Source organism: Sebastes umbrosus, chromosome 14 (assembly GCF_015220745.1).
Source record: "Sebastes umbrosus isolate fSebUmb1 chromosome 14, fSebUmb1.pri, whole genome shotgun sequence".
NCBI classification, from domain to species: Eukaryota; Metazoa; Chordata; class Actinopteri; order Perciformes; family Sebastidae; genus Sebastes; species Sebastes umbrosus.
In genome coordinates this window covers 9,279,765-9,304,929 of record NC_051282.1, presented here as the reverse complement: position 1 = coordinate 9,304,929, position 25,165 = coordinate 9,279,765, and the positions used below count along the sequence as shown (strand labels likewise).

The window sequence follows — 25,165 nt, the reverse complement described above, 5'->3', positions numbered from 1 at the left end:
TGCCCACTATATCACTGTTCTGGTATTCTTGTCCATTTAACACGAGGGCCCGTATACTGAATGTTAACACAAGTTATTGCCGTTAACGTTTGTCGTAATGTTCAGGAAGTGCCCGTCTCTTTCTCGTCAGGCAGTATCTTTATCTCACACCTCTCTCCCTCCTCCACAATTTGAGAACTTCAGTTGTAGAGATATTCAAGTACTCGTGCAGATATAATAAGAGGAAATACTCACTTCACCTCCACGGGACCTCGGCAACCCTTCCTCTCCAAACCGCTACTCTGAGATCATTTTCCTGTTTATTAATAAACATTGATTAACGTCTTCCTCCACACACACACACAGAGCAGGATGGAGCTCCGTGTGTGGGAGAGAAAGACGGAGAGAGATGGAGATTTTACAGTCCACTCGGAGCCCTGAGCAATTTGTTGGCTTCTATCTCGGCGTTTATGACCGATACGAGCGCACGCTTTATAGGGACTTAACTGAGTCAGATACAAAGAAAGATGTGCGGACCCTCTTACTGTTACATAAATTATACAGATGTATTAGTCAGAGTTGAACACGTTGTCACACGTACATGTACATACACTCTTTCTGAGAATAAACACCTACACGCTTGCACACAAGCACACCCAGCAAAGCGGGATTATCCCTGCCAGCGTTTTGGTTGGGGCCTTATCTGCAGTAATGGCGGATCAGAGTCCTGATTCGTTTTCCCCTCTTGTCAGACTGAGGAGTTCTTTGCCTGGGGACACCGTATCTTGCATATTATAACACCCTCTGATACAAAAATGCACCCGCAGACGCGTCATCCTGCATATTTAACGCGTGCACACAAAAACACAGACAGTCCTTTGCAATCAATTTCTTTGTTTTTGAAGCGCCGCCGCCTCTATTTAATTCGTTTCATCAACATAATGGGAACATGACAAGCGCCGTCGGTTCATTGTGATGCCGACCGACAGATGAGAAGGGAGCGCTTAGCTTTTCACCTTGAAAGGGGCCCCCCTCTCACCTTTTTAATGTCGTGTCATATTATCTGATGTCACCTGGGACGGAGCCTTAATAATGGAGATGAATGGAACCGTCGATGGACGGGAGCAGGTGTTTTATGCTGACAAGGAGGCAGGTAGAGGAGAAGCTGGAGGAGAGAGATAAAAGGCATGCAGGCAGGTTACACACTTTATTGACCTGCTGAAAGAGAACAGATCAGCTGCTAGTTGGACTACGGATGCAGATATACATTTAGTTTTTTTTTCTTGTGGTAAAAACCACAATGGCTAAATGTGGACGCCAGCGCAGAAGTGACTCACGTTCTTCTAATGTTCGCTATTCAAAGAATAGAATTCAAAGAAAACCCTTTCTCAAAAAGGATGTTCCGCAAGAGATGATTGATTTCATTTCTCCTTATGTGTGTCCTACATTGAAAATCATTGTACTATTAATAAGATATTAAAGGGGTCCTTTATACTCCCGGGGGGCGTGTTTGGTTATTCGACTGTTTATACTCACATTTTCTCATTGAATGGCACAAATGTCTTTATAGAAAGCTACATATGATAGAAAGTTCTAGGTGATAGGGATGGGAGACTTTAGATTGGTAATTTTAGAAATTAAGTTTCATTATATGTAAAAAACAAAACAAAAAAAACCCATCCACTTCCTCTGTTAATGAGCGTGCATACACCTGAATTTCCCTCCGGGGATTAATAAAGGTCCATCTTATCTTATCTTATCTTATCTTATATGTGGGCCAAATTAAAGCTGCTGCTGTGCTACTGATTTTCGCTACATAATCTGTTGACCCCCTATTTTCTTTTACATTTGCTTGATAATATAAAGAGTAGGGCTGTACTGAATGTCATTTTTTTTTACATTCAAAGCTTCCATTGAGGTATTCGAATGAAGCTTTGAATGTCTGTCATCATATTGTATGACGTTATCACCCTTAAAAAAAAAAAATCCTCGAACAAAATCCTCAATTTGAATAAAGTGATTCATCGGATTAAAGGCAGGGTCGGTGATCTCGAGAAACTAGCAACAATCAAAATTCCCAGCCCAGTGTTGTCAACTCTTTTCCAATGACAGTAGCTAACAGCACTAACTCCAAAAGTCCCTAAATCTAGAGAGAAAGTCACCAAGTAGTCGGCAACAAGCCTCCCTCCAAAGCCACTCCCCCAAAATTAACATAACGAACATAAACAGTTGTCTAGCAGCTTGTGGAAGACTCTGGTGACGTGCAATGAGTGCACGGGCAGAATGTGCGCAGGTAGGTAGCTCGGGTTTATTACAGTCATGCAACAGCCACAGATACCTGATTTTTTTTTTCCCTTTTTTTTTTGTCAGAGCATTTGATTTATTGATTGCTGTCAAGATATAATGAGAATTTTAACTAATTTAACAAAACACGTTTCTAAAATCTTGACCAACCATGCCTTTAAATGAGTCAGTCTCTTTTTATTTAATCATCTTTCTTTAATGAATATAACTAGTCAGTTTCATACACATAAATAAATACATGTTGCTACACATTGCTGTGTGTGTGTTAGAGAGAGAGAGAGAGAGAGAGAGGTGGACTATTGCAATGTTTCTGTAAGCTTTTAATGACTTACTCTGCTTTGTCTCTTTTTGTGCAAACATTTTTAAGGCTATGGCTTATTTACAAGACCTGTTCTGGCAATCTTTGGTCCTACCAGTGTCCTCCTCTCCTGTGCTAAACTGTTCTAGACAAGTTCTTGAGTTTGAATCGTCTCCTTTGAGCATGGTTAACACAGGAAACGGCAAAAAAGAGTAGAAAGCAGAGTGGAAACAGGCGTTGTGGTGTTTGTGCGGCCTGAAGGCGTGACGGTACGGCAGAGAGGTGCTCACACAGGTGCACGTCATTGACACCATGCTGAGCTCAGATCAGAAGTGCTAAGTGAGAGGAATTTGGCGAGGAGGAAAAGGGCTCCGCTCTCAAAACGTGTGCATGTGTGTGTGTTCTCGCGTGCGCCTGTTTGTGTCCGTCAGTGGCTGAATGACTGAGTACAGCAGCAGCTGGGACCGACTGCTTGAACACAGAATCACAGACATTCGACACACACACGAGCACACACACGTCTTCTTAGTCAGTCCTGTAGCTGCAGCAAACACAGCAGAAGCTCCTCTAAAGTTGTGCAGTAGCTCTGATACAATAGCTTTGTATTTATACACACTTTTTTTATTTTATTTCAACACTACGATACATTTAAGGAGGACGTTGTTGTAGAGGACATTGCCAGTGCTTTCATTGAATCTAGTTTTGATGAGGAGGAGGAATCTCTTTTGATAGTCTTTGATTCTTTGTAACAGCCCTTCTTTTCATATGTTACTTTGCTTTGAAGAATTGTCTTTCTTTTTACTCACAACAACTGCATCCAGCGACTTGGCGATCATTAAAGAGGATTACATTGTTCTGTTCCGCGGATGTACAGACTTGTGACACCTGGACTCAGCTGTAGCTCACTTCCTGCTTCTTTGTTTTTGTCTTTGCGCCTGAGTCTCATTCCGAGTAATTTCCCAGTTTGATCGCTATGCTGGAACACCTGCCTCGTGTCCGCATTGACCCTGCCCCCCTCAGGCCTCCGCCAATCGTCAGGAACATGGATGAGAGAGCCCTGCGGTTTGAGTTAGAACGCCAGGCCTGTCAGAGCCTCAGACAAGGTTGGATACCTGTTGTGTGTTGTTTTGTTTTATGTCATCAAACTCGGAAGACATGCGATGCTTTTGAAATGTATGTAGCTTGTTGGGCGAATGCTTTGACTTCAGAACGGATGCGGTAATTGGCCAAAATGGACACTCATTTGCAGGATATTGTCAATTTAAAAAACAGCATATTACAATATGCATCGACTGTTTTGAAGCAGCAGTGGGTAGAATTGGAGCAAATATGATGTAAAAAAAGTTATTTTTATAAAATGGTCACTATATCCTGACAGTAGTGCATGAGACAGGTAATCTGAAAAAAAATCATGTTCCTCTGTGTCCTCCGGTGCTCCTAATGGCATCTGGAAGATTTCACAGACCGGAGGAAAACAACCAATCAGAGCCGAGCTGGAGCCTTGCCGTCTCTAAGCAGCTGTCAATCACTCACAAACTTCGATCAAACAGTCAAACTAGGCAGCGCTGATCAAATATGAATCAATATTCTGTTACTGTAATGCCTATTTCTCGCCTCAAATGTTGTCAGAAACATCTTGTAGTGTACTGTTTAGCTGTAAATTGAGAAAGTTTATGACCCGGCAGCCATGTTGAGATCAGTTGAGGTAATACAAAACACCGCCCAGCATCCGAAGCAAACTTTCTCATTTTACAGCTAAACAGTACACTACAAGATGATTTTTAAAACATTTGAGGAGAGAAATAGGCATTACAGTAACGGAATATTGATTCATATTTGATCAGCGCTGCCTTGTTTGATTGGTGTTCGCGAGTGATTGATAGTTGCCCGTTGAATGAACAGCCAATAGGAACGCTCTCTCTCTGAAATGACCCGTGATTGGCCAAAGTCTCCCGTCACGGGCTAGATTTTTTTAAAGCCTGAAAACAGAGCCATGAGGAGGTGCAGAGTTGTCTCTCAGAACATTTGAATTACAATATGCTGAAAGGTTATTATGGAATTTCTACCCAATGACGCCAAAAACATTCTGCCTAGTGCAGCTTTAAGCATATAGGTCTTCCTCAGAATGTCATCTAGGTTTATTTTCTGGGCTCAGGTGTTAAGTGGATCAAATACTCTACAAGTGGCTGGGTTACAGTTGGGGCTCGGCCAGCCCGGGCGCAGCACACGTTGCCTTTAGCATATGAACTCAGCAATTTATTGACTGTAGCGGCCTCGGACCAAAGTAGCCGGACTGAGAGCCATTTGGACCGATTTAGGAAAGAACAAACTCTGCGAACTCCAAAAGACTTCCAGGGAAATCTAAAGTGTAATGACATTGATTGAGCCAACCCCTAAAATAAAGATTTAAGATTATTTTTATTATGTTTTTTTGGACTGGACATTATAGTGAAGCAGGATTTTGATTGTTACAGATGTCTGTCCTTCACAGTGTGATTTTCTGTGGCATATTATTACACAGAGACACCTCAATACAATCAGTGGGAATAATAAGATTAATTGACAGAATTTAAACCAAGGTAAGCTGAGACCTTTTTATTATTACAAGTGATTACACTCCTCTGAACTGTCTCTCCTCTCGTGTGTGTTTGTGTGTGTTGGCAATTTACAGTAATGTTCCCTTTAAGTCAGCTGGCTGTCCCGAGAGAGATTGGGTTCCAAGCGGTTACAACATGGACACAAATAGAAAAGTTAGTGAGAGGGTGAGAGGGTTAGAGATAAAAACAGAGGTTACAGACTACAGGAAGTGCTGTACTGAAGTACGAGAAAGCAGTTGACAGAAACACCGGCAAAAAAATGCAGCACAGAAACAAACAGCTACAGTATAGCACTTAATAATATTAATAATGGGATCACGGGCAGATTAAAGGGACAGTGTGTAACATTTAGGGGGATCTATTGGCATAAATAGAATATAATATCAAGTGTGTTTATTTAGTATATAATCACTTGAAAATAAGAATCGTGTTTTCGTTACTTTAGAATTAGCCGTTTGTATCTACAAACGGAGCGGGTCCTGTTCACGGAGACGGCCACCATGTTTCTAAAGTGGCCTAGGACGGACAGCACTGGCTCTAGATAGGGACATTCATGTTTTTGCGTCGGCCACCATAGTTCTCCGACACGCTTGGCACACGGGAGAAGTTTCAGTCGGTTGCGATCTGCAACCACACCACCAGATGCCGCCAAATCCTACACACTGCACCTTTAAATCACACGAGTCAGAACAGATTTAATGAATTCCAGTCAATAGAAATGTGCTTAAAATCCATTTGAAGCAGTGTTTTGAAAGATGACACTGATAGTTGTAGTAATTGCCTGCGTCAGCAATACTTTGTCATGATGAGAGAGAGTTGTCATACTAAATAAATTAGATTTTTTTTTTTGTTTTAAGAAAAGCACCTGCAGATCATTTGGAGAATCCCTGTTTCAAGTCGCTTTGAAATCTCACAAATGACAAACGAGTGTTGGCATTCAGCCTAATTTGACCCACCTTTGGGGTAGTAATTATGAATTCAGAGTTTACGATGATTATTTTCATTATCGATTAATCTTATTTTCTAGAGTAATCAATTAATTGTTTGGTCTATAAAATGTCACAAAATAGTGAAAAATGTCCATCCAGGTTCCCAAAGTCCAAGGTGATGTCTTAAAATGTCTTGTTTTGTCAGTCCAAAACCCAAAAATATTCAGTTTAATATGATATAAACAGAGAAATGCAGGAAATGTCCATATTTGAGAGGCTGAAAACAGCATTTTTTGACATTTTTGCATGAAGACTAATTTCTAATAGTCTATCGAAATAGTTTGGTGATTATTTTTCTGATCGACTAGTCAACTAATCGTTGCAGCTCGAGAGTTTAAGTACTTTTCCATAAGGTGTTTACATTGTTTTGATAGATTCCTCTTAAATGTAGCTTGTATGTAGTAGACTTGTGGTCATGTATGATTATTACAACTGCTCTTGTCTGCATTAAACTGTTGTTGAGTGAAGGTGCTCTCGCAGTTATGTCGTGGCATTTGAGCAATGAGCACACTTTCCCAGAATAGATTCTGTATCAGCACATTGCATCACTTGCCTGTCATCTCTTGGCACAAATCATCTGCCTCGAAAAAAACAACAACTGTTTGTGTGCCCGTGCACGTTGGTGTGCGTGAGCATGTTTCACGATTGTACGTGTGTACATTCACACTATGCAGCCGTAAGCCGAGGTATTAAAACGCGTGTTTTATTTCTGCGTGTTTAATATGCACTCCCGTGTATGCTTGCAAATGGTTTGCATGCTTGTTATGAGTCGCTGTCTGCGTTAGTGTTTGTTTGGTTAGTCTGGCTGTGTTCGCCTGCAGGACCCAGTTAAATCTTTGCTGCTGCCAAGGGGAGAAACTGCACCATCCTGCGTCAGCCACGTCCTCATCACAGAAATCAAAGGAAGATGAATGTTTTTTTATCTCAGGCTACTGTAAGACACACAGTCTGCAGATTCTACCTGCAGTAGGCCACAGCCACACAGCCTGCTTTCATTATTACCAACGCCAGAACCCACAGATCTTTTTACATTTTAATAAAAAAACAACAAAAACAAGAATGTAGAATATTAGAGCGTACAGCTGTGTAGATTTGAGATAACTGAAAAACAGGAACAAGAGGGGCAGATGGATGAGAAAGATAAGCGCTCTTCCTGCTGTTGTTTGTGAGATTTAAAGAGGACCTATTGTGCTTATTTTCAGGTGCATACTTGTATTGTGGGTTCCTACTAGAACATGTTAACATGCTTTTATGTTCAAAAAACGCTTTATTTTGCTCATCCTGGCTGTCCTGCAGCACCTCTTTTCACCCTCTGTCTGAAACGCTCTGTTTGAGCGTCCTCCAGAAAAAAAGCCCAGTCTGCTCTGATTGGTCAGCTGGCCCACTCAGTTGTGATCGGTCAACCGAACCAAACTCTTCGGACTCCGCTCCAGCTCCGCTCTAACTAGCTTTTGTTTGAGGGCGTGCCAAACTAGCCGCTAGACAGGTATTATGCAAATGTGTTGCTTGGTGACATCACCATGTCACGGAAGAAAAGGTGGGACTTTAAGCAAGGCATTTTTTTAAGTGTTTCAGGCAATTCAGGAGCAGTGTTTCTGTGGGGGAGAGTAACTTCGTTTGGCCTGGACTTTGTGCTTTGTAACTTTGCAGACCTTTTACATGCACAAAAACTGTATAACACACTAAAGGAAAAGGATAAAAGCACAAAAGCGCAATAGGTCCTCTTTAAGGGGCATGTAGGGGGGAATTAATGATAGAGCAGGCTAGCTTTATTTAGTTGACCTGACAGAGACCAACAGAAAAGAAGAAAGTCATGTTTTGGTGTATGAGGGTTGATATCTCTTTGTGTAGAGATGGAAAGAGGACCAGGGATGTGGACCAGAGGATAAAACAAGTAGATGAGAAGTTCTGGGCAAAACTATAGTGCCAGTCCTCCACACAGTGCAAACTGCATTCATATTATGATCAATTTATTGTAATCCCAACTCTCTGACCCACTGGGTAATCAGTTTGCCTTAATTGCACGTAGTGACGAACCCACAGAGTTATAACCCGACTCTGCAGTTCGCCTCAGCTCAACAGAGCTTTAAATCGTCTTTCAGCTCATTGTTTTGGTTTTTCCAGCACGTAACTTTACTGTTTTAGTTCAACAAGTGCTTTCATTATTGTTTTTGGCAGGCAGCAAAAAACCCATTGTACGCTGGGGTTGGGCGAAATGTTAAAATTTTCCAACCGGCCGCCACCGTCAGCCCAACAATCGGCGATTGCTAATACACTCACACAGGTGTGTGTGTGTGGCGCTCACTCTCTCTTTTACTGAACTGAGGCTTAATTGCCTTAATTCATCACAAAACACACTTCCTTCAAACTCTGAAAAAACAAAATAAAACTCACCAAAACCACCTTGGTTAATCTTTCCACTGTTCCAACCATCACCAACTCCAGTTGGGTCGAAATAAGCCCTTGATTCATCGAGTTAGATGTGAATCTATGATGGCTCTACACTCTGTTTTTCACCACTGTCACACTCCACACTTCAGTTTAGCGCTGTGACAGCAGCTCTCTCTCATTCTTCGGAGGCAGACCATTAAATTAGCAAAATAAAATGACAGAAATCGCCCAAATAAACAAAACAGCGATGTACTCAGCCAGTCAAAATTTTGATAAAAAACACATCTTTTGAGTCGTACTTGTAGTATCAAGTTCTTTTGCTCATTCATAAAATGATTACAACAGTTTTGTGAATGATGTACTGGGACACTTTTCTGGCCTGAGAGTCCCCAAATCATATGAAATATTAGTTTGTTGGTTTTATGAGCTTAACCTGACTGCTGATGGAGTATGACCCTATGTGGGGTCTCAGTGCATGGTGTAGGAACGCTGTGCCGAGGAAAGTTGAGCTACTGTTTGAATGTCATTGGGGTGATTGGCTTCCGCCCAAGAGGGGCAGCGGTAAATTTTGACTTTATGGATTTGTCCTTTCACATCAGCTCTGATCAGACAGAATGACGCAGCAAAGAGGTTTTGTGTTCACATTATGAGAGACTTAAAAACATTCTGTTCCTCACATCAGAGGAGAGAATTATACACTCAAGTGTGCATGTTTAGGAAATTAGGAACTGGTATGTAATTGAATATTAACAGCATGCAGTTTACACTGTAGGCTAAGTCATGTGTTCTAAGTACTAGTGTCTTATTACTGGTAGTTGCCTCAACATATAACCCACTTTGCACCACCTCAGCCACAGCTCTGCAGTGCAAAGGTGTGAGCTAATACTATAACAGCGGATGGTCAGGCTGTGGGGGCCCTCTACCAAAAACATGTTTCCAGATGCCATATTTTGTTACACTTTAATGCTGATTTCATGACCTAGATATACACCAACTGCCGATCTGCAGAAGATCATTTCCTGACAATTTCTATTTTTCATTTTGGAAGTTCAGTCCTCCAACTTTTTGCTGATATGAGAAAATGTGAGGTTGGCTCAGAACGTGGTGAGTCAGAACAAGTTTGATAGCTTTTTTACTGAGCGTGTGAACACGGTGCCGTGACCCCAAAATGCAAATACCAGATAGCTTTAGGAGTTTTGATGATAGTTCTGTGTTGAAACTCGCCACCGTCTGAGCCTCCGTACACCTGAATAGAAGGATTGAAGCACACATGTTGGAAAAGTAATTAAAATTGATAAACATCAGGATGAAGTCTTCAGTTGTGATGAGATGTGATACGTGCAACAGTAAAGTGTGTGAGCTGCTATTTAGTCAAATGCTTGAAACAGGAAACTGCTGGTTCGTCTGCGCGTGTGTGTTTCCCTTCCCCCGGTAAGTTTGTGACATAACCTTGTACATTTTCTCACAGAGAACTAATTTTGATCATCAGCGGCTAACAAGGTATATTAAAATCTCTTTAGAGCGTCATTGATGTCACCATTATTTCTTACATTCATAAACAGAAAGACTACTTGTTTTTTAACTTGCACCTCCGTTCTGAGTAATGTCACTACCTTTGTGGCTTTCTGTGGCTGGGAACCGAGGTAGAGACGATGTGTGGTCTGTTTGACGATGCTCTTTATTCATTCTGCAGCGACTGACTTCTTCTTTTTGTCTGTCTCTGTCTTGGTGTTCAGTTCTCCAGCTAAAGCTACAACAGAGGAGATCCAGAGAGGAGTTGGTCAACCAGGGGATCATGCCGCGTGAGTAGACCGCTATGTGTTTTAGAGCAAAATGTTGAACAGTCATTGTTTCCGTTTCTCAGTAGATTCAGACTATTTGTTGAGACACAATTCACCCATAATTCACAATTTACAATGTCAGCTTTTCATGGGATTATTTAACACGTTGCTGATGTAACCTCTTAAAAACACTTTTTAGTGTATATTAATGAGTAAAAACCACATTCATTCATTCATTCATTCATTCATTCATTCATTCATTGGGTCATTCATTCATGGTTTATGTAAAATGTTCTCAACCAGTGATAATAAAGTGAAATTGGACAGAAGATAGAACATACGGTAGAAGCCTGTCAGCAAACATTACCATAACTCTGATTAGGATAAAATACAGGATAAAGTTGTTTACTCCATTTTTTTTTTTCATGCAGCCCCCGGGTAAAACACGTCTCCACTTCCTCCCACTGTACAAAAGTGAAGCCAAAATATCCCATCATAGGGATCTTTAGATTTTGACGTCATTTGTAGCCAGAATGTGCGCAGTAATGATCGGGGGGGGCTGAAGCCATGATATTGAGGTCCCGCCTACACATCTGCCCGAGCCAATCACGAGTGGGCCATTGCTGCGTCTTGTTAGCGCGAGATCCGTCTAGCTGCTACGTTAGCACCACGGTAGCTGTTTGGCTATAGAAAGACACAACAACTAACCATAATATCTCTATAAATACATGTAGAATCAAATTGACACATGTTCTATTACACAGACTCGTGATTCCTGTTTCAGAAACGTCATCTGCATGTCTACTGACACTGATATGAATGCACACGACGGTCTGACAGCGCTGGCTAACCCTACTGTCCGTGGAGATGTTGCTAAACTAGCTAGCGACGCAGTCAGTGACTGATGTACGAACCATAAATTGTATAAAAATATCTTTATATTTATGTATGAAGCAGACAATCGCGGTTACGGAAAGTTAGAGTTACATCTCCTCTCGACGTTCTTACTCTATGTACAATTCTCGAGTCCCCAGTTCAGCGACTACTTCACTCAGAGCAACAATCACAGCTGTCGTCTCACCCCCTTTTTACTGCATCAAATAACTAACTCATAACTCACATTTAAGATTTCTGAAAAACATTTTTGCAGAAAAAAATGACAGAACAATTCAACGGTTATTGCAATAGTTGCAGATCAAGTTTCTCTTCAGAAACTAATTGATTAGAATAATATAGAATGTAACTTTATTATCCTCCGGAGTGGAAAAATGTCTTTGCCCCACCAAATTGAGTGTCTATCCGTTTCACAAAATTGACTGTGTGTCATGCTGAGGTTTGTCATTCAATCACTACCAGTGAGAATCTGCCTTTAGCCTCATTACTTGCTACGCAGCAGTTCTCTGAAGTGATTTGGACTGTGGTTAAGACGGTGCCATCGTCTCTCGAGACAGACAGCAGTTTCAGTCTTCACAGAAAGGTGAATTAAGGTCACACTTCAACTGCCATCATCAACATCCGCTCACTGCTTTTTATCTGATTGAGAGATTTCCCCGTAACATGTTTAGCTGCGGTCGATTACAGCCTGATAGTGCTGCTTATACGCTTATGGCTCTTCTTTCACATCCATTCAATAGAACACGCTTCTGCAGTCATTTGTACCATGAGAAGAACACAATGTTCTGATGTTAATAATCATTAGGAATATACATTTAGAGAATAATCTACAAATAGCAATCCCACTTAGTTTTAAAGCTGCAGTAGGTAGAAATGGAGTAAATATGATTTAAAAAAAAGTTATTTTTATAAAACGGTATCCTGACAGTAGTGCATGAGACGGGTAATCTGAAAAAAATCATGTGCCTCTGTGTCCTCCGGTGCTCCTAACGGCATCTGCAAGATTCCACAGACCGGAGGAAAACAGCCAATCAGAGCCGAGCAGCTGTCAATCACTTGCAAACTCTGATCAAACGGTCAAACTAGGCAGCGCTGATTAAATATGAATCAATATTCTGTTACTGAAATGCCTATTTCCCGCCTCAAATGTGTTCAGAAACATCTTGTAGTGTACTGTTTAGCTGTAAAATAAGAAAGTTTGCGACCCGGAAGTCTAGTTTTCTCTCAGAACTCTTGAATTACAATATGCTGAAAGGTTATTCTGGAATTTTTGCCCAAGGATGCCAAAAATACTCTGCCTACTGCACGTTTAAGTACACTAGTACAGTTTATCTTCACATATAGTTCATCCTCCGCCTCTGACATTTGATCTCATCACAGTCTCGCACGTTGTCACGCAGGAAATGTGTTGCGCTGTGCGTCTTATCTGCAAGTGTTTCCTATTTTTATGCATTCGCCTTCACTGTTTGCTGGAATATATTCTGTGTTCAGCATCAAAAAATACACACACTATTTCCCCTTTTACTACATAGAGCCGTTACAATACAATAACCAGTTGTTATCTTTGTGGACAGACAACATTATATATAATGAGCCCGGCTCAGACCTCATCTGGTGGAGAGCTACTTTTAAAATGGAAAGATGTGAGTTGAAATATACCATTGTGAACAATGAGGGGACAAATGGTGCTGTTGAGTTTTTTTTTTATTGGCTGTGTAGTGAGCATATACATGTGGGTGTAAGAGAGAGACTAGCTGTGAGACCAGAGGAGTTAGTGTTATCACAGCTCTTGTCTGTCTTCACGTGTGTTTCTTTGTGAGAAAGTGGCTGAGGACGCAGATCAAAATGTTTTGTTCACATTGTCTGGTCTTATAACGCTTCTCTACGCTCCTTAACCGAGGTGCTTGTTGCTTGATTAGGTGCTTGTTATATCCCTGTGTCATGTCTCCTGCTGTATGTCCCAACAAACCCTGCTGTTAGCATTTGTAATGTGAACAGAACAGAGATGCTTATGTAGAGGCAAGGAGGTGAGATACTACCGGGGGTAATGTCGCTGTGTTGTCATAGACCATATGTTTGAATGCCGCTTGGTTATGTTAAGAAATGGTTAAGTTCAGGTATGGGTTTTAATGTGGTTAATGTCAGAGAGAGGACATGGCAGAACAACGAGCCCTTACGCTACCTTCTCGTGTCACATGACCTTTGTCATCTTTGTCCTTGTTGTCTCTCATGGAGACAGAAGGCAGTTGGAAGACAGACAGGATGGCAGTGATCACCACTAGAGCACAACATCTCTACAATTTCCACCTCTGTATCGCTGCTCCCCCCTCTCTGACTCATAACATCCTCCTCTCATTGACAGTGTTTACCTCCTATCCTCTTTACCAAATAGCCTCATCTTTCAGCTTCTTCCTTCAGTCCATTTCATAAAGTGATAATTTTTTCAGCTATTTTTTTCGTATTTAGTCTTAAAGACTTTACACACAGGGAGCGTGATGAATAAACTACACGAAAATGTGAATATCAGGCATCAAAACTATTCATACCGGCAGCGATGTGAATTTGCAACTATTGCAACACTTTTTCAATAAAAGCTTTGAATAGATTAACGCAGGGAGAGGACCAATACCGGGATGCTATTGACCCAGAGCAGCGTCTGGCAGGCAGTCTGTCTGAGGTAAATTATTCTTACAGCCTAAACTACTGTAAGCTATTTTATTGAGTTTCCTTTTAGCGAAATGCTCTTAGTGAATTTTCCTCTGGTGAACAGTAACGCAGTGTAGTGTATATGTCTATAGCTTTTATTGTGAAAGGTAAGAATGGACGGAGTGGATCTGGTATGCGCTGCCTTTTGTGAATAATAAAGTTTGCCGTCTTAGTTCGGACTACGGAGCCTCTGTTTTGTTGTAGTGTACGTTTTCCATATGTCCGTTCCACACAGCGGGATTGGTTGATGCCTTTATTCGCGGTGCAAAAGCTCAGAAGAATCAACCTTGTTCCGGAAAAAAAATGACGACGCTTTTTCGCTGCATAATATTTGCATATTCATGACACACGAAAAAAAGGCCTTTAGTCTTTAGTTTTCTGTGTCAAATGTCCTCGTTAGTTTTTATCATATTTAGTCAACTTCATCCTGTTTTAGTTGACTAAAAGTCTGGGCATTTTAGTCTTATGTTAGTCAAACAAAACCACGACTATTTCAGTAGAGTTTTAGTCAATGCAAACTGTTTAGTCATCAGATTATAATGAACAGATTGTAGTCCAGCCAAAATATCCCCTCATTTCTTTCTCCCAAGCCTCTTGCTCTGGGTCGATAGCAATGGAGGCGGTTCCCTCATCCTCTGTCCACCCTCTGTGTCTCTTCATCACTCACTGTCTCTCCATTCTCCCTCCCACAATCCCATCCAAAAATAATCTTTCAAATGCCCGGCTTTGTGTAGAGAAAACTTGTTTTTCTTCTATTAGCCGTGATGTGTGGTAGGGTGTGTTCATTTGACTCAGTGCTATAATAAACCCACACGTTATTTATACACTTCTCAGATGTGTAAAAATGTTTGTCAGTTCCTGCTCATCTACATGTGGTTATCAGGTTAGCTAAACTAAACCTTTATGCACTGGGGGAAGCCTCTTTCAAAGAGCAGAGTACTGGATTTACACTCTCACAAAGTTCTCACATGTGAAATGGCTACATCTGTGGTTCATGTTTGTACTAACCGCAACAAACTTGACATGTTTGTTGAAGACAGCAGTTATATTTTAGTAATTTTGTGGCTATTGATGCTATATCATACGACGGTGTATTATGGCCATTGTATGTAAAAAAATAATAATAATATATATATATATATATATATACATATATATATATATATATGTATATATATATATATATATATAAAATTATGGTACCGGGTGAGGGGTGTAATATTCAGAGAAAATACTAAAAATGTCTGAGATTAAAGTGGCAAATTTATTGAAGTTGTAAATTTACGAGAAAAAAATCTGAACATAAATACTAATATTATTACTAATTTTATAAAAGTTACAGGAAAGTAGAGACAAACAACTTCTATTTTTGACTACAAGAAGGCGTGTCTTTTATTTACTTTTATTTTTTTAGTAGTCTGAAACGCTCTGTTTGAGCTCCTGCCGTAAAGCCAGTCTGCTCTGATTGGTCCACTGTTGTGATTGGTTAACCGGACCAAACTCTTCAGACTTCGCTTCAGCTCCGCTCTAGCTAGCTTTGTTTGAGGGCGTGCCAAACTAGCTGCTAGGCAGGTCTTGTGCAAATGTGTTACTTGGTGACATCACCACGTTGCGGAGGAAAAGGCGGGACTTCAAGCAAGGCAGTTCAGGAGCAGTATTTCTGTGGGGGAGAGTAACCACCTTTGGCTTTGTAACTTTGCAGACCTTTTACATGCACAAAAATCTGCAACGCGCTAAAGGAAAGGGGGAAAGCACAAAAGCATAAAAGGTCCTCTTTAAGCAACAAAGCCAGTTGGTTAACACATGAGAAAAAACAAAGCACTGGTCGGCAGGAGACTGAATATCAGTCACCGCCAGAAGAAGGGATGCTGCTCCATGTTCTCACAGTTTAAAGACCGGGAATGCTGGTTAGCTTTAGTAGAGTGGCAAGAAGCCACCACACAGCCACTCACGCACATAATGGGTTCTTTTCTCTCTGACCTCATCCCACCACTCTCTATTTCCTCCTCTTCGTTTGCCCTTTGGTCTGTTGTTCCATTTTTCTTCCAGCTGCCTCTCTCCATTTATCTCCTCTATTCCCTACATTTCGGTTTTTCTCATTCTCCGACTTCTTCCTATCCATTTCCAACCCTTTCACTTCTGTCCCCTCTTCCCCAAAACCTCATTTTGTGCTCATCCATCCATCCATCCCTCCATCCCACCGCTCATTTCCCATGTAGCTGACTGACAGGCAGGTTCAACCCCCCACCCCCCTCCCTTGTGGATGGGTGAGAGGTCTAAAAGGGTTGATGTCCCCAGGGTGTGAAAGAGTGAGTGTGGACCAGCAGTGTGACAATGCTCAGCGACGTGAACTCAGGCTTGAACAGGTACCAGCAGTCTCGCCCCGGGGTCGCTAATTTAGTCACACGACTCAAGAGTGTGTGTCTGTGTATGTATGTGTATGTGTGTGTGTGTGTGTGTGTGTGTGTGTGTGTGTGTGTGTGTGTGTGTGTGTGTACAGTGCCGTCACAAAGTATTAGGACCGAGACAAATCTTCTGTTGTGTTAGCTCCGGCACATTGGATTTGAAATGAAACCGTGACTATGAAGTGAAAGTTCTGACTCTCAGCTTTAATTTGAGAGTGTTTACTTCCATACATGTGGTATCTTCCCTGGTCAGGTGTGCACTGCAGCCATCGGTGACTGACATGGCCAGTCACAAATACCCCACAGTTTGTCCATTAAAAACCTCTTTGTTGACTTGTCTGTATTTTTGGGATACAAACAAGGCAACACTATTGTCCTAAAGTTGTGGAGCTGTGGATACAAAAGGGCTACGAATAATACAGTGCCCAGCCAATATGGATGTGAACACCCTCATTAACCTCTCAGTCATTGGTTCATTTCGATTCCAGCTTGCTGATGGAGAGCCAACACAATGAAACACAGCAGTGTGCACATCCTGCATGTATGTTTCTGTAGATAGTTGGCTTGCTTTAGTTGTCTGGCACTTATGCATAAACATGCAACAATATGATAAGCAAAAATGTTGGATATACATGCATAACTTGATAATATACATCCCTCACAAGAATAGGTTCAACGTAGGGCTGGGCAATATGACGATATATATATCGCCAAAACGATATAAAAATGTCTATCATATAGACTATTTTTATTTATTGGATTACCAAACAACATGCTACATCGTGATATATATATCGTTATCGAGATACAAAATTACCTATATCGTGATAGAAGATTTTGGACATATCGCCCAGCCCTGATTCAACGTACACCACCTTTATTGTTTGAGCTACAGCCACTGTATACGTAGCAGGCTTCACAAGTGCTATTTGGTACATTATGCTGTAGTGTTTTCCCTTTGCTACGTATGCAGACTGATTTGGCCTGTCAGAGGCATGGATGACGTTCAAAGCGGGAACAAAAGCGAGGCAACTAAAGGCATTTCTTACCACCTTGAGTTGTCTGGTAGGCTTGTGTCGATTGGCGATCGGGTCGTATATTGACGATTGAAGGGATGATCGACGATTGTTTTTCCCTACGCCGATATCAAGGCGATTTTAACTAACTGACTATCAGAACTAAGATGTTCTAAAAAATAATCTCTAGAATCTGCGCATTTAGAGATGTTTCTGGTGAAGCGGCATGTCACAAGCCCCATTAACCCTCTGAGACCCACAATAGACCCGTTTTTGTCTTTTTTGTACAGGGGGTCTTTAGGGGGATATAGCAGGTCAACATTAGATGTCACATAGAAGTGATGTACATCATCTGAAAGCTGGGAACCTGAAGATTAATTTTAGATGCATCTCAGCACTGTGTGTCAAGCTGTTCTAGTCATAAATCAGAAATAATGCCATTTGTTACACAGATTTGACGCTAAATTTAAACATTTTTTACCACTTGAGAATTGATAAAAATGATCAATAATCCCTCCAAAATACCACATTAAGACTCCAAGACCTTGAGGAACATGAAACAAAGCAGCGTTTGCCGACCATTTTCACACCACTCTCACTCACCACTTAGCTTCACTCCAGACGGCAATGTCGTTGGGAAAATATCCGTGTATTCGAATGTTGAGATGAGATGAAGATGAAAAATGAGAAGAGCCTTCTGTGTTTTTTCCTCTTGACTTTACACGTTGGCTTGCTTTCCTCACTTCCGTTTCTCTTCTCGTGCACTGATTCGTTTAAGCTCAACAGCCAATCAGAGTGAATCCACTGAATCAGCCGAAAAGCCTCCAACACGGGCAGACTAGAGCCGACGGTGTGGGACACACTGCAAAAACTAGGCCGACAGACGCTCACCGACAGCTCCTAACTGTCCGACTGTCAGGGCCTTTACACTGATCCTCGTCATGCGCAAGTTGTGTACATTGCGACTTTATAACCTGCCTGCATATGTAATCTTACATGCAATATAACCTTGTTTAATAGTTTAAGGTTTAGATTCTTGTTTTAGAAGTGAAATCATAATGCCTGCACTGATATGCTGCATTTAACTCAGCATTTTGGTGTCATCACAACCCTTTAGGCTTTTAGGTGTCTAGCACCACTAATCCCTGGGTTTTTGCATAATCACAGGCCTACAGCGAATCTTGCTTGAGTCATTTGCGAATGCAGAACAGATTCCATAAATCCCGGTGCTGTAAAGAGGCTCGTTGGACCGGAACCCCCCCAGAGTCCATCCCATTACATGTCTCCCTTCACCTGTTAATGGGACCACTGCCTATTCTATTGTGCATTTCGTTCTGTCATGGCATATAAACATGTGAGTCTTTACAGCAAGAGCAGGCATTTACTACGCTGACATGGCACTTACAATGTGAGAAAGGAAAAGCTTTGGCAAATATAAGAGCAATAATCCTCACCATCAGTAAACCTATTCAAACTGAACTGGAGCTGAACTGTAGAGGCAAAGAGCCATTCAAAGCCATTTTGCTCTCCATTTCCCCCTCAGTGGCATGAATGTACGCGCTGCCATGTTAATGTCCTCTCTCTCTCTCTCTCTCTTTCTTTCTTTCTCTTCACTTTTGCTCTGCCCTCACTCTTTATTCTTCAAGCCCTGAAAAGTTCAGCTGCCTTCCACGAACAGAGACGGAGCTTGGAACGAGCACGGGTGAGTGTGCCATCGTCGAATCAATCACTGGAGTCAAACTGGCCTGTTTCAAGCAGACAGTCAATGTCTCGGCGAATAAATGAACTACAATGAACTTAAGAGGTCATGGACAGATAAAATGTTGGTGAGCGAATGAGTTATGGAAAAATGATAAGCATGGGGTATAAATCCAAAAGTGATTTTTTTCTTTCTCTTTCTCCAGACTGAGGACTACCTCAAGAGGAAGATCAGGGCTCGACCGGAGCGCTCTGAACTGATCAGGATGCACATCCTGGAGGGTGAGTGCCAACATTAGAGCCTCCTGTCTGTCTGGACTCATCTGACAAATAACTTCTAAGGATCCCAGCATAATGGCAAAAAAAAAAAAATGTCCATCGTTTGATTTCTGCCTGCTTCCAGAGACGTCAGCAGAGCCGTCACTTCAGGCCAAGCAGATGCAGCTGAAGAGAGCTCGCATCGCCGATGATTTGAACGATAAGATCTCCCACCGGCCGGGCCCCATGGAGCTGATCCACAAAAACATCCTGCCTGTTCACTCCAGCATTAAACAGGCCATCATAGGTGAGCCAGGCCCGGGTGTCAGATGGATTATATTTGTCATTTACATTCCCACTGGGTTTCTAAATGACATATGGAATCCATCCAAGACAATTCAGTGTTTCTATATTTATGTTTCACCAGATGAACTGTTTTTTTGGACTGTTGCCATCCTCAGCTGTGGTACAGTTAACTCCTCTCACAATTACGTCTGACTAGTGGAGCCAATTATAAGCTAGCAATTATAAGTGTTGAATCATTTATGTTTGATTAAGCTCCCTTAACTTGAACGGCAGCAACACCATCACTCCTCTCCACGCTAAATAGATAGAGCAAAAGCAACACAACCTTTTCTCCATGCCAAATAGATAGAGCAAGAGCAAAACAACCTTCTCTCCACGCCAAACAGATAGAGCCAGAGCAACACGACCTCCTCTCCACGCCAATAGATAGAGCAAGAGCAACACGACCTCCTCTCCACGCCAATCAGATAGAGCAAGAGCAACACGACCTCCTCTCCACGCCAAATAGATAGAGCAAGAGCAACACAACCTCCTCTCCACGCCAAATAGATAGAGCAAGAGCAACACAACCTGCTCTCCACACTGCATTTGCATTTCACCAAATGCAGTGTGCTTGTTCTGGAAATGTCTTTCACTTTGGAGAGATTTGGAAACCATAGCTAGGGAAACTCAAGACTAGCCACCGCTATTGATGTTAGGCAAAATTAGAGGATAACACATTTTAGTTGACTGAAATGTTAAAACTTTTTTTTTAATTGTTGTATAGGCTACACAGTTTTACAATTGGAAAATGTAAGAACCATTTCAGGCCTACAACAATGATAAATGAAAAAGAATATGTTAAAAGCGCATGTTGCTGACCCCTGAACTAGGCAAACGTCTCTTAACATGTTAGCTATAACAACTTTATGAGCCTTGATGTAATAGTGGCTCTACATCTCTCAGCTTGTTTCGTTGTTTTCCTGCCCCCTAGTGGCCACAAAATACTGAACACACCTTTAAATACAATATGCCCTGCATTTACTGTATGTGGGAGGCGGGAGGTGTAATATAAATGTAAAAGTGTAATATATCACAACACACCGAGGGCTCCTGACAGGATGTCCCTCCTGGCCCCCTCCTCCAGCTATCATCAACATACTGATGCTCCCTCTCAGATGCCTCAGCTGTGCTCGCCACACACACACACCCACACACACACAGACACACACACATGCCTGGCGACACACACCTGAAACAAAAACACATATTCCCATCACACATGTACATATGTTACATAATAAAATCCCCCAGCTGAGTATTCATGCCTCCAACAGCTTCAAACCATATTAAACTAGGATAGGGTAAATCATGGATGCCCTCGAATCCCTGCTTGACAGACAGGAAGTGAAGACTCTTCCCTCTACTGCTGTCGGCTTTAAATGACCACAGTGTCTGTTAATAAAAGCCATTATCTTCTTATTAGGAAAAAATACTCACTAATTGAAGACTAAATGAATGAATGTGATTTTCAATCAGTTGCAATTTGGGCACAGTGACAGATATAATGACCCCAATCTCACCCTTTTCCATTATAACAGCAACAACAAAAGAAACAAAAAGAGCAGTACTGTCTAAGTTATATTGTACATCTTCAGTCCAGTGCTGTCAGACATTAGATGATGAGATCAGAGACGGTGGGTCCAGCTGCTTGATTGATGTGCGGAGGACACAACGCCGAGATTTAATAACGTACATCGTCAGTGGATTATCCATCGCTGTCACCGCCGCACAATAAACACAATCGCATTACCGCCACTTATTGTAGGAGCACTGGGGGAACACAAGAGTTACACAGACATGACACGCAAACATACAAAGCACAGACACACATCGGCACAGCGCAGCAGTAACGGAAGTCGTCGCATTATTGGATCAGAGGGTGTTAAATCAGCCCCATGTCGTCTTTTAATCATCGCCTGCTGATGTTAGATTAATGACCAGCGGTGTGTTTTACATAGCTGTCTGCTGGCCCCCATAGCAGCTCCTGTAATCAAATAACACACATCCGGCGGCAAAAGAAAAGACTCTATCCGTGTCCAGCGGATCTTAGCAGCTACCTTTATACCTTAAATCCCTGTAAAGGCTCAAAAGTCTGCATAATAATGACATGATTATGTGATATCCCTGAGGGACGAATTAGCAGGAGGACTTGGATTCATTCCTGTGCTGGAGGACTTTTTCATTTGTCCTTTGGTTGACAAGTTTCATGCAGTTAGTTCTTTACATACTTTCCCCTTTTTTATATATGTTTTTTTTATTTTGTTCAGCTGCGTTTATGTGTAGCCTGGAGAATATTTTGTAAAGAGAATATCATTAGTAGCACAGAAGGCTGGCACAAACAGGAGGAGCCTCTCACACAAACAGTTGATGCATTCACAGCGCGAATTACGCAACCGATCCTCCAGAATTCTCAGCATAACGTCATTCCTCAGAGAGACGCCATCTGTCACATAAAAACCAGTATGAATGAGGTGGCCAGCCTTACTTGGCTGCACTGAAAGTGAACTCAGATGAATGAAAACCGTCGCTGGGAAGAAAAAAAAAAGGGAGAGAAGAAGCATTTTTATCAGTGAAGATAATCCTTTAAAAGTGGCTTTTATGGGCACGACGTGAAGGCAGCGTTTGGGTCGCTCTGCAGCAGCCGTCACATAAATGCTTAAATGAGTGACAGTTCTGGAGCAGACATTGGAGAAGGAGCTTGTTTTGTAGAATTTCATAGGCCTTGACACACACATGCAGCAATGTGTGTTTGTGGATACTTGTAGAGGACGTGCTGGTGATCATTTTGGCTGAGTTTAGCATGTTAGTTCAGTGGCGTAGTGCAGTAGCCATTGGATTGTGAGGAGGAATCCACAGGCTCAACACCTGTAAATGCAGCTGATAAATGCTTCAGGCACATACACTCGAGGACGATGATACAGGCAGTGCTTGAAGTGGAAAAAAATAAGTGCCAGTACTCCCCTTATTCACATGTTGGCGTGTGTATTGGCCGGTATCTTATTCCTATTTATTAATTATTATTTTTTAAGCATGTTATACTGTATCAGTCATAATAAGCTGTGGTTTTATTGCTATATTATTCTACTTATGCTGTGCGTCTTCTATAGTAGGCCTATAATACTCCAATAATATTCCACATTATAGGGTTAAGATATTGGGTTTGGGGGTCCTCCCCCGAGAAAATTTGAATGTTTTTGACTCAAAACTATGCAAATTTACATCATTTTGGACCATTATTACTACTCATTAAATTATATTTTTTTATTACTTATCACAGCCTTTGTCTCAACATTTAATTCTTCTGGAATTCTATTATGAATCTCCCAGAGAACCTGCTATAGAAAGGTTAGAGAAGAGTACCGGCAGCTTGTGAGAAGTTCCGGTACGCAAGAAAAAGTCACAGTACGCCACGGAGTAAAATGTAGTAGTGCCAGTACGGCGTACTGATGAGTACCGGCCCACTTCGAGCACTGGATACAGATTTTTCAAGTTGCATTTATGTTTTCATCTACCTGTATATCCACCCTTTCCTCTCTCATCCCTCCTCTCCCGCTCAGAGACACGGTTTCCAAAGCCTTCGGGTGGTAACTCATCGTGTGATGAGGACAGCAGTTACAGTCTGTCTCCAGAGCAGCCCGTGAGCCAGGAGTCTCCTCTGGGCCTGTTACCTCTGCCCTCTCCAACAGAGACGCTGGCTGGGAGCAGCATCCCGTCTCCTACACAGGTAGGGTCACTCCGGAGGGACGGATGTTGTGCGTCATGGATGCAAGATTGTAAAATCCATTACAATAGCAAACTGTTAAGGTTCCATCTCTCAGTTTGTTTGTTTTTTTCTCAAAGCTTTAGTTGTAGAGTTATTGTAAGTATAGGCGATACACTGATAGACTGACATAAGCGCTGCCTGGTAGTAACATTACTACAGGTAGATCAGCTGTTCCAGCAGCAGAACATATCGTCATTTAAACCCGACAGAAACAAAATAAAACTAACCAAAACCGTCTCGGTTTGTCTTTTCACTGGCATCCTCCAACAATATGGTTGAAATAAACTCTTAATCCATAGCGTTAGATGGATAAATGTGCCGACCCTACATGCTGTTTTCCCCCACTGTGTCTCCCACGGAGCAGCTGCAGGGTATGCGGCGATTTTCAAAAGAAATCATCAACTAGTTCCCAGTGATTATCGAATAGTATTTTTGCTTGGAATGCACATCCCTACAAAAGAGTGAATGAAGGGAGGGAGCGGCGTTAGTGAGAACAACAATAGTGAATCAGAGAAATAAAAAATATTTAGACAGAGGAGCAGTGGAAAAACTGTCTGGAGCACATGCATGTAAAAACACAACCTGTCATCCGTTGTTTGTATCTGGCAGAGCTAAAGGGGGACTTATGCCTCAGTATCAGACGCCGAGGGGCGTGACAAAGCGGCATTATTTGACCATCTGAACGGGCTGCACACCGTGTGCACTGTTATTGGCTGGGGGTTACACACCCACTTGGGGCCGAAAGGCTATTTGCAGACACCCAGAAGTGTCCTGAATACAGCAAAATAAGAAGAAAAAAAGAAAATACAGGGCTGCACGGTCTCAGCACACCACCACACACTTCTAGCGGGACATAAGTGACGATTGAGAGGGATTATTTTTGTATCAATCTATACAGTGTTTTTTTTTTTTTTAATTCTTGCATATTATACATTTGAAGTATGTTTTTTAATCTCATCAATTAGGTCTCTCCTCCTGCTCCGTCTCTTCCACCAATCTCTGGATCCTCCCCCTCATTCAAGCTGACCAATGGGACGGCAGCATCATCTGCCCAGAGGACAGGGGCGACTTCACATATCAAGGTAAGTGGCATCTGTTAAAAAGGCCAACCGGGCCCAGAGGAGGGCGACTCCTCTGGTTGCAAAAAGAAGTCTGATTGTATAGAAGTCTATGAGAAAATGAGCCTACTTCTCACTTGATTTATTACCTCAGTAAACATTGTAAACATGAGTTTATGGTCTCAATTGCTAGTTTCAAGTCTTCTTCAATACAGCATGATGTTCATTTTGTAAATGATGGTCCCATTTAGAGTCAAATAGACCATAAAGCAGGGTAAGCTTTAGGGCGTGGCTACCTTGTCATTGACAGGTCAACAAGTTATTGACCAGCTGGTCAACATAGTGGAGCATTTAGCAGCTAAAGATGTGGTAGAGACCAAAACAGAGCTACAAAGAGAGTGAATACTGGACTTACATTGATTGATATTGTTGTATAAAAGTTTCCCATCTCTTTTTTCAGTCCCAGCCTAAACCAAACTCTGCACAGAGACACAAGAAACCCAAGGACAACAAGCCAAAGGTAGATTTTTGTTCCTGTTTTTTTAGACATGCAGAGATTACTGTTATTAATACTAGAAGAGGTAATAATGTTAGTATTTCAATAAACCAGCACATCTAAACCTCAAATGAGGACTCAAATGAGTCATAGAAGCAGCAATAAACTCAGCATTTGTTATATT

The 25,165-nt window shown here is 41.8% G+C and overlaps 1 protein-coding gene across 5 annotated transcripts in view; it reads left to right on the top strand.

Moving 5' to 3' along the window:
- The window catches only part of LOC119501353 (myocardin-related transcription factor A-like), a 51,125-nt gene that overhangs the window by 12,886 nt on the left and 13,074 nt on the right, over window positions 1-25,165 (top strand). For 4 of the 5 annotated variants that reach the window (XM_037791677.1, XM_037791679.1, XM_037791675.1 and 1 more), the window contains 7 exons: window positions 10,295-10,360; window positions 19,007-19,062; window positions 19,265-19,340; window positions 19,462-19,623; window positions 23,222-23,388; window positions 24,393-24,509; window positions 24,946-25,005. In XM_037791677.1, the coding sequence (XP_037647605.1) occupies window positions 10,295-10,360; window positions 19,007-19,062; window positions 19,265-19,340; window positions 19,462-19,623; window positions 23,222-23,388; window positions 24,393-24,509; window positions 24,946-25,005 (704 nt within the window). Of the gene's footprint in view, window positions 1-3,011; window positions 3,685-10,294; window positions 10,361-19,006; window positions 19,063-19,264; window positions 19,341-19,461; window positions 19,624-23,221; window positions 23,389-24,392; window positions 24,510-24,945; window positions 25,006-25,165 lie in introns of those variants that run through there. The other variant, XM_037791678.1, reaches the window with a different exon arrangement.